General features: G+C 43.2%; 1 protein-coding gene across 3 annotated transcripts in view; it reads right to left on the bottom strand.

The window, feature by feature from the left end:
- Positions 1-7,643, bottom strand: part of SMAP1 (small ArfGAP 1) — a 101,749-nt gene extending 94,106 nt beyond the window's left edge. For 2 of the 3 annotated variants that reach the window (XM_084890405.1, XM_084890406.1), the window contains exon 1: positions 7,264-7,617. In XM_084890405.1, coding sequence (XP_084746531.1) covers positions 7,264-7,381 — 118 coding nt within the window. In that variant the 5' untranslated portion in view covers positions 7,382-7,617. Of the gene's footprint in view, positions 1-7,263 lie in introns of all 3 variants that reach the window. The other variant, XM_084890404.1, reaches the window with a different exon arrangement.
- Between the last annotated feature and the right edge of the window lie 5,277 nt (positions 7,644-12,920).

Raw genomic sequence — 12,920 nt, 5'->3', positions numbered from 1 at the left:
GGTCCAATGTGACTAGCCAAGAGATGTGAAAAAGCTAGTCCATCATTGCCCCCAAATTGAAGGGACAAATCATTAAAAAAAGGGAAATGACCAATAAGCATATTGGAGAGTATCAAGAAATACAAAATACAGTGTGATACCATGTGCATCAACTATATTAAAGAAACTTTTTAAAAACATGAATGCCCAGCCCTGGCCAGGTAGCTCAGTTGGTTAGAGAGACATCCCATACACCAAAAATTTGTGGGGTTTGATTCCAAGTGAGGGCACATATCGAGGTTATGGATTCAATCCCCAGTCAGGGCGGGTGCAAGAGGCAACTGATCAATGTTTCTCTCTCTCATCCATGTTTCTCTCTCCCTCCCTCCTTCTCTCCTTCCTTCCTTTCTTCCTTCCTTCTCTCCTTCCCTTCTCTCTCTCTCTCTCTCTCTCTCTCTCTCTCTCTCTCTCTCTCTCTCTCTCTCTCTCTCTCTCTCTCTCCCGCCCCCATCTCCCCCTTTCCCCTATCTAAAACAAATAAACATATCCTTGAGTGAGTAAAGATTTAAAAACAAAACAAAATAAAACAAAAAAACACTTAACATGAATACCCAGTGACAGGTTGGGTACAGAGTCAACCAGATTTTATTCACTAGCAGTAGGAAGGTAAACTGGCTCCAATACCAGGTAGTACAAATCAAACAAGCTTTAACAGATATACTCTACCATACATCTTTCACATAACAGATTTTATTCTGAGGAAATAGTTGTGCGCTGTTTGTAACCACAAAAATTAGAAAGTAAATGCCCATAGCCTGGCCAGAGATGCTCAGTGGGCAGAGTGTAGGCCCCGCACATCAAAGGGTCTCGGGTTCAGTTCCTGATCAAGGAAACCTACGCTGCAGGTTCAAACCCTGGCCCCAGTAGGAGTGGAGGAAACCAACTGATATATCTCTGTTTTGAATCAAATTTTCCTCTAAATATTGCATTGATATATTAACTATTTATGCCACACTTCCTTCTTTCTTTAAGTTTATATTTATTGTTGAAAGTATTATAGATCTCCCCTTTTTTTTCCCCACTGACCCCCTCTACCTCGTATGCCCACCACCCTGCACTCCAGGACTTCATCACACCATTGTCTTGATCCAAGGATTCTGCATATACTAGTATGCATATAAATTCTTTGGTTGGTCCCTCCCCACCCACTCCCATCTTCCCTCTGAGGCTCTATGTTTCTGGATCTCCTTTGTTCATCAGCTTATTTTGTCCATTAGATTCCACAAATGTGATTCTTTCACTAACTTATTTCATGTGATTCTTTCACTAACTTATTTCACCACACCTCCTTCTTAAAAAACTTGCCTGATCTAGGCCACAGAAAACTACTTGCGATTATTGCAGTCCTCCTGCCTCCAAGCCAAAATGACCAGAGGTGGGCCAAATCATCTACCAGGAATATGAAATATTACCCCCAAAAAAAGAGACAACCACCTATAGGAAGGCAAATAGCAGTTCACATAGACTTAGGAGCTAAGGAAGTATATGGCAAGCGAATCAACAAGTAAGCAAAGTACTCAATAAAGAATAAAGCAGGCATGAAGAGTCCCTTAAAATACCCAGAGATACAGAGAGAACCAAAGACACACAAAAATTGGCTGACTGAGGACTTTCCAGTTCTCTTCAGGTCAAGATATGGATGTTCCATTCATTCTGATAAAAGAAACCATGGCAGATTTGCTAATCTGATCACACAACCTCTATTCCACCCTATTTCTGGAGTGCCTTCTTGTATTCAGAGAATAGAGAGCTAAAACGTTTTCTAAGATTCCATTGTAGTTAAGAGTTCTGAATGAGAATTAGTTTATACCAATTAGATACATTTATGAAATATTTATGAACAAATGTGAGCCCAGCAGACATGGCTCAGTGGTTGAGCATCAAGCTATGAACCAGGAGGTCACAGTTTGATTACCGGTCAGGGTACATGCCTGGGTTGCAGGCTCAATCCCCAGTGTGGGATATGTGGGGAACAGCAGAGAGATGACTCTCTCATCATTGATGTCTCTCTCTCCCTCTCTCTGAAATAAAAAATATATTTTTAAAAAATAAAAGCAAAAATGAGATGGAGACTATCTTCCATCATCCTGCCCTTTTTAGCTGTTTTCTGCAAGAAGACAAGATCACAGAATGTTAAAATCCAGCTTCTTGTGTGAAGAAGCAGGTAGCCATAACGGGTTTGGCTCAGAAGCTAGAGTGTTGGCCTGAAGACTGAAGGATCCTAGGTTCAATTCCGGGCAAGGGCACATGTCCAGGTTGCAGGCTCGATCCCTAGTAGGGGGCATGCAGGAGGCAGCCAATCAAAGATTCTCTCTCATCATTGATGTTTCCATCTCTCTCTCTCTCTCTCTCTCTCTCTCTCTCTCTCTCTCTCTCTCTCTCTCTTTTTCTTTCTCTCTTCCTCTCTGATATATATATATAAATAGATAGATAGATAGATAGATAGATAGATAGATAGATAGATAGATAGATAGATAATAAAATTTCTTTCAATGAAAAAATTTCTGGCTCTCTGCCTGGCTGTTGAGGCTCAGTGGGTTGAGCATCATCCCATGCACAAAGAGGTCACCAGTTCACTTCCTGGTCAGGGTGCAGGCCTGGTTTGCAATCTTGATCCCTAGTGGAGGGCATAAGAGAGACAGCCGATCAATGTTTCTGTCGCTCTCTCCCTCTCTCAATAAAATCAATTTTAAAAACTTTTTTTAAAAAAAGAAAAAATGTCTCGCTCTATCATTTCCTAGCTCTATAACATTGAGAAAGCTACTTATGCTCTGTGTGCCTCAGTTTGTTTGTAAGGTGGGATAATAGTACCTACCTCAAAAGGTTGTTTTGAGGATTAAATTAATATATGCAGTGTTCACAACAGTACCTGGCAAGAGGGGAGCACTATACAACTTATACATATATATGTAATGCTATTAGTTTATTTTTTTAACTTCCAAGCTTAAAGTTCTACCATCTCCAGATCACACTAAGCTCTTCCATTGCTAACTAATCTATAGTCTACACATAGAGTAGAATTTAACTGATCATTGTTTCATGTCTACTAAGATCCCTAACTACTTTCTGGATCATAACCCAAAACGCACACTTAACAGTATTTGACATGATACCTAATCTTTGTAGGAAACATTGATTTGCCAAAAAAATCTCATTTGTTAAATTAACTTTTCCCAGTGGTCAGAATATAAGGCAGTCAGTCAACACTTTTGATAATTGCAATTTAAAGTTTCTTTGATCTCCTATTAATAAATGGAAGGGAAAACCAATTTATTTCATGCAGTGTAAAGACTAGTAGTAGCAGCAGCAGCAAGAGAACACTTGAATTTAACCAAGTACAGTATCCTATATAATGAGAGGAATATGCTAATTATCAGTTATGCCATTACATCATGACCAATCTACAAGTGGTGGAGAGCTACAGGGGGGCGGGGGGGGGGGGGCAGCAAGCTAGGAGGGGGGGAGAGCTACAGGAGGGCAGGGCAATGGGCCAAGAGCTACAGGAGGATGCAGCAGCGAGCTATGAGCAATCAAAAGCTACTAGTGGTTGTGGGCGGGTGGCCAGCTGAGGCAAGTGGCAGCGAGTTACTCGCGCACGTACTACTCTATACATATAAAAGGCTAAGTGTCCATCCAACCAGTAGCTATAACGCGCACTAACCATCAGGAGAAGATGCTCAATGCAGGAGCTCTATGACTTGCACTGGCCATCTATATAATAAGCCAAAACGACCATTACGGCGGAACAACCAGAACAACCGGTCCTATGATGCGCACTGACCGCCAGGGGGCAGACGCTCAATACAGGAGCTGGCCCCTGGTGGTCAGTGCACTCCCACAGGGGGAGCATCGCTCAGCAGAAGCTGGGCTTGATGGATGGCAAGGGTAGCAGGCAGTGGCAGGAGCCTCTCCCGCCTCCGAGGCAGCAATAAGGAGCAGCGAGCCAAGCAGTAAGGAGCAGTGAGCAGGCAGGGTGCATGGTAAGGAGAGAGGGGTCCTGGACTGCAATAGAGCACAGGCCAGACTCAAGGACCCCCTCTCTCCCAGTGCACAATTTCATGCACCAGACCTCTAGTTTAAAAATAAACAGCTCCACAGACCTGGCTGGTACCGACAAACCAACATTCAGCTTCACCCAAATGGGACACAGGCCCCACCACCACCCCAGAGTGACATCCCACCAAATCACTGCCAAGACCCCATGGCACAAAATGCAGCCCATAGCCTCGCCTGACACAATCGCTGTGGACTCGGGATGACATCACATAGCAACGCCTGACTTCCTTTCCCTAGCAATTAGCCTCGGAGTTTCTTCAGCCCAGGAACACGACTTGCTTTATAGCCAGGTGCAAATATTTTACACTTTAACCAAATGTTTGTGAAGTGTTTTCACATGCCTCATCTCATTTGATCCCCACAGAAGTCCTGGAGTTGGTAGATAAGAGACTCAGTAGAATCCTATTTTCTTTTCATTAGCCAGGAAATGGAAGATTTAGAACAGTGTTTCCCAAACTTCTCTCATGATGAGAATCACCTGGTGGAGTTGTTAAAACACAGATTCCTGAATCCCAACTAAGAAGTGCTAAACTAGAATTTTTGGGAACATATAGGTAAAATTGTATACCTAACTTAGTGCTCTGTATATAACATCTGTCTTAGAGCACTAGTTAAGTATACAATTTTACCTATATGTTCCCAAAAATTCTAGTTTAGCACTTCTTAGTTGGGATTCAGGAATCTGTGTTTTAACAACTCCACCAGGTGATTCTCATCATGAGAGAAGTTTGGGAAACACTGATTTAGAACATTTAAAAACTTGACCGAACTAAAAAAAAAAGAAATAGTGGACCTTGAAAATAACTTCAGGTTTTCTCAGTGTGCAGAATATAGTCAAACACTGCTGCAGTTAAATATTTAACTCTTTGTTCTCCCTGCGTGATCTACAATAATAATCTGCTTTGTGTTTGTATTTACTGCTGTGTTGCTGACAATTACCTGAAAGAGAAGTTGGGGTACTTCACTGGGCTGGAAAAAGTTTAACTACATCAGAAAGCAAGTCTAGTTAAGCAAGTTTATTCTATATCTATAAAAGGCTAAGTTGACTCACACACGTGCAATACATATACTAGTAAAGCTCTCGCTGGCACCAATCATATGCATGTGTTTCTGTCTGTCACTGTCAATCATGAATTTGGTTGACACGTATTATAGGGTAAGGACAAATAGCGATATTAAAATATTTCTCCTAATTAATTTCCTTTCAATTTGCACGAGACACTAGTATGATGAGACTTGTCAAATGTTTAACTTTGCCTTACAGAGAGCACGGTTCAAATCCTCATAGGTCAGTAAGAGTTATATATATGTTTTACAGCTGAATTAAGGAGATATACATTTCCTTGATTAATTAAATCAAGTAACAGAATATTTTAATCTTTAAAAAAAGACAAAGAATTGAAAGAGAGGGGGGGGAAAAGGAGAACAACATGCCGCCCAAGTTTTAAACTAATGAATCAGATTGGGGCTCTAAATCCTCACTGCTCCATAAAGTGCCACCAACTAATAACCAACAGAATCATGAATGAGGCCTCGGGGAGAAAGTGCACCTCCATTTGCCTGTTCTTATTCTCCAGTTGCTCAACAGATGTAGTAAGAGTAGTATCAATAACAGGATACTGCACCTGTGTCATTCTTTTCTCCTTCCTTACTTCCTAAATACAGTGTTCTACTAGTGCAGTGATGAGTGAGCAATTGAGCCTCAATACAGAACAGTATTCCCAAAAAAACTACCACGCACATGATATCAGGTAAACAAATGTTACTACAATAATCAGGCATTTTTAATTCATCACATAGACCAAATATAAGGTTTGTGCAATCAAGTTACTATATTGAAAAATGCTCATAAGATGGTCTAGTTACAGTAATCCAGTACCTGTTATGGTAGTGCAGTAACTTACTGATGCTGTGTGGCTTAGTCAAATCAAACATCAGCCTACAGAAATGTGACTCATTTGTACAGTATTTTGGAAGAAAAGTAAAGCTTCAGGAAAAGTCTAGGTCAAATAATGCAGAAATCTTAAAGGACATTCTCAAAGACTGACTGCCTGACTACCTATTTCTCACCGAATCAACAAATACACCAATTTACAAATAAGCAAGATCTCTTCCTAAAGAGACTTTAGGGGTGAGTCCGCCCGTGGTCCCGGCGGCGGACTCACCTCTGAGCCTTAACCACATGAGAGATTTGGTCTTAAAAATCTGAAACTTTTCCCATGAGATTGGTTACAAGACATTAAATAAAACCACATCTCCAAATCCAAAACATATAGGCTAAAAATAGTGCATCTATTCCAAAGGCTGAGGCTGAAAGCCCTCCAACTGAACAAATTAAAATTAGATTCCCCCCCCCCCCCATCTCTGAATCTTTAAAATGTACCATGAACGTTTATGGGGCATACAAACCTGTGTTCATATACTCGCCCCCAATAAGCGGTTGAGAGGCAATCTAATGATTAAAATCTTCAGGAGCATAAGCCCACACTGTCCAAGAGACTCGTGTAATAAAATTCCTGTTCAATCTGGCTACTACTACTACTAATAATAATGATGACGACGACCCCTCCCAAACTCAGTAGAACTACAGCCCACCAATAAGGACCGCCATCCTATCCTCTTTCTCAGGAAGCAGAACCAGAAGCTGTCGGTGGGCAGGCAGGTAGGTTCCACCTGGAACACCGAGCACCGGCGCCGGGAGAGGGAGGAGGAAGTTACTGGGAAGGAGACTGACGGGTAGCCTCACCCACAGAGGAACCTGTGGGCCACGGTGGGAGAAGGGCAACCCTTTAACCCCCAGCACTGCCCAGGCTGGCACCCGGGTCCGCGCTCCTAGACCCGCCCCGCCCCGGCCCGGCCCGGCCCGGCCCGGCCCGGCCCGGCGCAGGGTCCGAGCTCCGCGACGCGGGCACTGGCTCAACCCCGGGGCCGGAAAGGAAGGAGCAGAGGCTGGGACCGCGTCCGTGGGCCTGACCTCGCCGCCGTTCTGGGCGGACATCAGGGTGGAGGTCCACTGCAGCCCGCGCCCGCCCTCCCTTCTGGGCCGGGGCGACCGGGCGCCGCCGCCGCAGCCGCCGCCGCCGCCGCCGCTCGGGCCCGGGCACCGCGGCCACGGGAAGGTCACGGGCGGCGGGAGGCCCGGACCAGGGAAGGCGACGTCCGCGCTACCTTTGGCCTCGCAGTCGGCGCAGTACTTGTTGTCCTCCTCCCTCAGCAGCTTGGACAGGATGAGCTGGTGCTGCTCGTTCAGCTTCTGAGCCTTCTCCCGGCAGGAGCGCGTCGCCATCTCGGCGGTGGGGCAGGGAGCCCGGAACAGCTGCGGCGGCGGCGGCGGACGCAGGCAGGAGCCCGGCGGGGGGAACGCACCTGACGCCGCCGGGACCACGGGCGGACTCACCCCAGGAAGCGGCAGATGGAACAGGAGTTGCGGCTGCGGCGGCGCCGGTGGTTCTAGCGCCGACGTGTCCCGCCTCCTCGCCGGACCGCCCCGCACGCACCGCCCCTGCCGACGAGGGAGGGGGGGGACGGAGGGAGGAAGGGACCGGCCGCCACTTCCGGGTGGCGCTGCCGGAAGAAGCGCAGAGGTGGGGCGCGCTGCGCCTGCGCAGAACGTCCCGGGAAGCCGACCAGCGCGTCTCCGCGCCAGGCCCTGCGCGCAAGGTGATCCCGGGAAAGCGCTGCGGCCGGCTGTCAGCTTCCCCGGGTTTGACAGGTGCCTGTCATTGAGGGCCTCGGGTAGAACCCGGTTAAGGGAAGATGTTTCACAAAAAGACCACTTTCACCTGCTTTCTTAGCTTTGCTCATTAGGCGCAGCATGAGAAATGCAGGAATAAAAGTGACCTGGTGGGTTTGTTTGTTCATTCCACGTTTATTCACCTGCAGTTTTGAAACAGGCACCGCCCTGGAAACTAGAGGGGACGCATAGAAAAAAAAAAGAAAAAAAAAAGACAAGACAGTCTTACATTGTAAGGGAGAGAAATGGGCTTGTCGGGACATACACTGAGGGCTAGCATGAACGATTAATTCATTTAACCCCTATCACAACCTTGTTAATATTGTTATCGTCATTGTACATATAGGACAGTGAGGTGTGGAATTTGGTTAATTTGCCCAGGTTACAATGAGCTACTCATTGGAGGAGTTGAAATTCAAATCCAAAGTAGTCTGACTGCAGAGTGTAAAACATCTGGCAATAAGGCCTTCCATATATGGGCCGGTGTCACTTTAACAAGAAGCTGTATAAACGGTGATTCTTCATTCATGAAAAAGAAAACTAAGGAGACACTTTTGATTAGACCCCAGAGTTTCCACTCCTAGCTCATGGGATTTGAACCCTGGATGAGGCCATGTAAATGTTTTGGCATGCTGCTGTCTTACTAGCAATTTCTAATATGGGGGTTATGTAATTAGAATAAACATGGCCCCTGCCTATGCCCAGGTCTATGCTAATAAAGGCAATGAGCAGGAGCATGTGCCTCATACTTATTTATAGGGCCAATTCCAAACCTAGGCCCTTTATAAAGGTGATCCTCCTGCTCACCTAGCCCCATTTTTGGTACAGCGTTTAAAAAATATTTGTGGAATTAAGTTGGATTGTAATGGCAGTGAAGATGCTGAGTAATTAAATTACAGTTTAAAGTGTAATTCTGACAAATAATAACCAGGTGGACATCATGGTGAGTTCCAATAAACAGAAAAGAACATCATGTGGGAGGTAGAACTTTTAAGCACTATCTTGAAGATTGGCTTGTATTAGAGGAGAACCTAGGGAGAGAACTATTGAGCAGTAGCAGCCTTCACAAAGCACTAAGACTTCTAATAGCTTGGAAAACAGAGTGAAAGACAGGGGTACTATTGTACTTAGGACAAGTGCAACAGGATTAAAGAAGGCTTGGGGAACCAGGCAAAGCAATCTGGCTTTGAGATAGTTAACAACAGGAAATCTGTAGATTCTTCAACTAAAATAATTACATTTAAAAAAAAAAAAAGGTTGTTTTGGGGAAGTTAGTTCAGCAGTAACCAGTTAACAAGCACCATTTTTTAGTGTTTTCCCCTCAGAAAATTCTGCTTAGCACTGCAAGAATTCAGAAAAAAGAAAAAAAAGAAAGAAAGAAAAAAAAAACAGAAGACAGGCTTACCATCAAGAAATGATCTACATGATGGACTGAAGGATCACAATAATGGAAATAAAAGCACACTAGATATGTATTTTAAGCTTTTCTAATAGCCACACTTAAAAATAAAAAAAGAAACAGGTGAAATTAAATTTAATAGTATTTAATTTTATTTAATCCAATGTATTCAAAATATTTCAAAATGTGAGCAGTATAGAAACTATTAGTGCAATAGTTTACATTTTTATGTTATCTTCAAAATCTAGTATGTATTCTACACTTACAGCTCATTTTAACTTGGATTAGCTGCATTTGGAGTTCTCAATACTCACATGTGGCTAGAGGCTATATTATTAAACTGTGCTGCTCTAGATTATCAACCTAGAGGCTATTAAAAATCTAAGTTTAAATTGATGGTTTATTAGGGATGTAACAGGAAGAGTGGAAAAGAAGACAAGTCACTGACACCAAAACCATCTTGGGAGGAAAATAACATTCCGCAATATTTATTAAATAATTTCTACTTAGTTCTCTGATAGCCAGAAGCTTATATGCCTTACAGTCCAGTAGAGATATAAATATGTAAATAGAAAAATTAACAGCCACACCGTATAGTCTATTGCGCATATCAAGTGCCCTGGGGTCAAATACATGGGGACAGAAGGAGACTAGACTTTGGATGGTGAGCACACAATGCGATAGATGATGTATTATAGAATTTTATACTTAAAACTTATATAATGTTATTAACCAATATCACCCCAATAAATTTAATTTAAAAAAAAAAAAAAGTATCTGGGAGTAAAACGAACCAATCATCAGTAACCTGGAAAAATCAGGGAAGACTTCACCGAGTGTGTGATGCTTAAACTTGGTTTTAACAGGTGTAAGAATTTTTCAAGTAATAGGGATTGAGAAGAGGAAAAGGAATCGCTTGAAAAAAGTTTAGGGACTTCTGAGAATTATGAGCTGGAAGTAGTGAGGATATGATGGAACAGGAACCTAGAATGTGAATGGAGAACAGGTAGGTAGGAAGAGAAACAAAATAGAGAGGTAGATTGAGGTCAGGATCGTAAAAGCTTTGTAGCCAAATTACATCGTTTGAATTTTACTCCATGGGCGTAGAGAGCCAGCAGAAGGTTTTACACAGAGAAAACACCTGGTTAGCTTTGTCTTCTGAAATCACGGCGCAGGCTAGAGAATTGGGGGGGGGGGGGGGGGGGCTGGAAATGTTATCAGGGAAACAGATTACAGGCCGTACTATTGTAATGCAGCCTAAAGAAGATATGCTGAAGGCCTATTTTAAGCCAGTAGCATACAGTTTGGAAGAGACAGAATCAAATGGTGTTTAAATTTAGAGGCTGCAAGATTTGGCAGCTGGCTATCTGTGGAGGTTGAGAGAAAGGAAGTGAGAATAACACCAAGATTGCTAAATTGGGGGACAGGTAATGCCATTAATCCAGATCAAGAATAGAAGGGACAATATGGACTTGGGGTTAGAGGAGAAGGTGTTTGCTTGAGGACATGTTACATTTAAGGTCTATAGGACATTCATTCAGCTCCCTATGTCTAATGGGACATTATCTATTTCTAAGGGGAAAGTGTTGGTGAATGTCATTTGCATCATCTACATTAAAATGGTCATAGAAGCCCTAGGGTGAATGATATTTCTCTAGTGAAACAATATAGACTCGAAAGAGAAGAGTCCCAAGCACAAAACTCTAGGAATTGGCAACTAAAAGAGAAGCAGACAGAAAAGTGAATCATTGAAAAGAGAGGGGAAATATGGCCAGAAAGAGAATCAGAGGCCGTGGGAGGAGGGGTTTCTAAGAAATAAGGATGAACACTAATGCCAATTGCTCCAGAAAAGCCAATTATTTCTGCTTTAATCAACACATGCAGTATGGGTTCATTATTTCTCTTCACAACTTGTCAATAGCCCAGAAACAAGAGAAGTGAATCATCTGGTGAGGCTTCCCAGGGACTGCTCAGTATGATGTTGAGGGAGGGATGGGGATGGCTAGGAGAAGGGGAAAAAAGAAAGAAGGGGGGAGAGAGAGGGAATGAGGAAGAAAGGGAGGGAGGAAGGGAGGGAGGGAGGGAGGAAGGAAGGAAGGAAGGAAGGAAGGAAGGAAGGAAGGAAGGAAGGAAGGAAGGAAGGAAGGAAAAGAAACAAGTGAATTAAAGGTAAGTACAGGATAAGAAGCACTTGCTAGGATTAACTGTGGAATGTAAGGTAAGGGAAGTGTCCAAAATGTGTGTGGAAAAGGTGAAGTTGGAGGAACTGCAGACTCCTTTGAGGCCAGAGGTGATTTGGTGTCCTTAAGAAATGAATAGCATCTAAAAAAGGGAGTACCTAGTGACCTAGTTCTCAGAGGGAAGTAGTAACTTCTGATGAAGTCCAGATGTCAAGGTGAAGTTGAAGGTCTGTTTCTACAGATTCCTAGAGAGATAAAGTCCTTTTCAACTCTAAAATTGTGTTGCCAGTTAGAATAAAAAGATGAGAAGCAGGGTTAGAGAGTTGTACCACAATGGAGCTGGTATACCATGGCAACAATGAAAAAAGAGGGAAACTGGGGGAGTAGAGACATGAAGGGAAAGTATGGTAGGGGTAAAATGAACAAGAGTGAGCCATGTGTGCAGATGTAGGTGGGATGCCTGATAAGAGCAACAGACATGGACAACTGTGAAAATAGGCATAAGAACCACTGCTTTTTAATCTCCTACTGTGAGTTAATAATCCTCACACCAACTCTTTGAGGGAAATCTTATTATACTCATTATTTGTATTAGGAAGCATCAACCAGAATGGGCCAACTCATGTTGAATAACAAGTAAACCCCAAATCTTTTTTTTTTTTTTTTTTTATAAAACTTTTTTGCCCACTTTTTTTTTTTTTTTTGATATATTCCATGATTCTCTACAGAGAGGAAGGAAGAGGGATAGAGAGTTAGAAACATCCATGAGAGAGAAACATTGATCAGCTGCCCCTGCACACAACTCCTACTGGGGGTGTGCCCCCAACCAAGGTGCATGCCCTTGACCCGAATCGAACCTTTCAGTCCGCAGTCTGATGCTCTATCCACTGAGCCAAACCGGGTAGGGCAATAACCCCCTAATCTTAGTAACTTTAAACAATAGCAGCTTATTTCTTGATAATGCAACATGTCCATTGGGTTGGTAAGCATTCTGGTCCGTGTTGCCCTTTCTCAGGGATGAGACGATAGAGTGTTGTGTTTCAGGGGAAAGGCAGCAAGGTGAGGCTTCTCCCCAGGAATGACTCATCTACTTCTAAACCCAATCCATTGCCAAAGCAAGTGCATTACATATCCTAATACTGAGGAAACCGGAAGTGTAATCCTACCGTGTACTTAGAAAGAGAAATGGAAATATCACTGAACGGCACAGAAATTGGCTCAGAGATGAGTACTGTGTGGAATGTAGCCTAGATATTAAATAATACAACTGGCATTTGAGGTTAGGTATCGTTGGCATTAAAAGCCCTGCTCTTTTCATGAGCCATGCTACCACCTGGGGTGGAAAATAGTAAAACAAGTTAGATCCAGCAATAATAAGAGTTGGGAGAGGCCAGGTATTTTGAGTCAAGAGAAACACACAAACATGGAGAAATATAAACAAACAACATACACACCCACAAAGAGAGGAAACCCAGAGAAGACCAGATTTTATTTTGTTTTGTTTTTAAAAGTT

Source organism: Pipistrellus hanaki (assembly GCF_964339955.1).
Source record: "Pipistrellus hanaki genome assembly, chromosome: 7".
Classification (NCBI taxonomy): domain Eukaryota; kingdom Metazoa; phylum Chordata; class Mammalia; order Chiroptera; family Vespertilionidae; genus Pipistrellus; species Pipistrellus hanaki.
The sequence above is the reverse complement of the archived record's forward strand: the minus strand, read 5'-3'. Positions and strand labels throughout refer to the sequence as shown.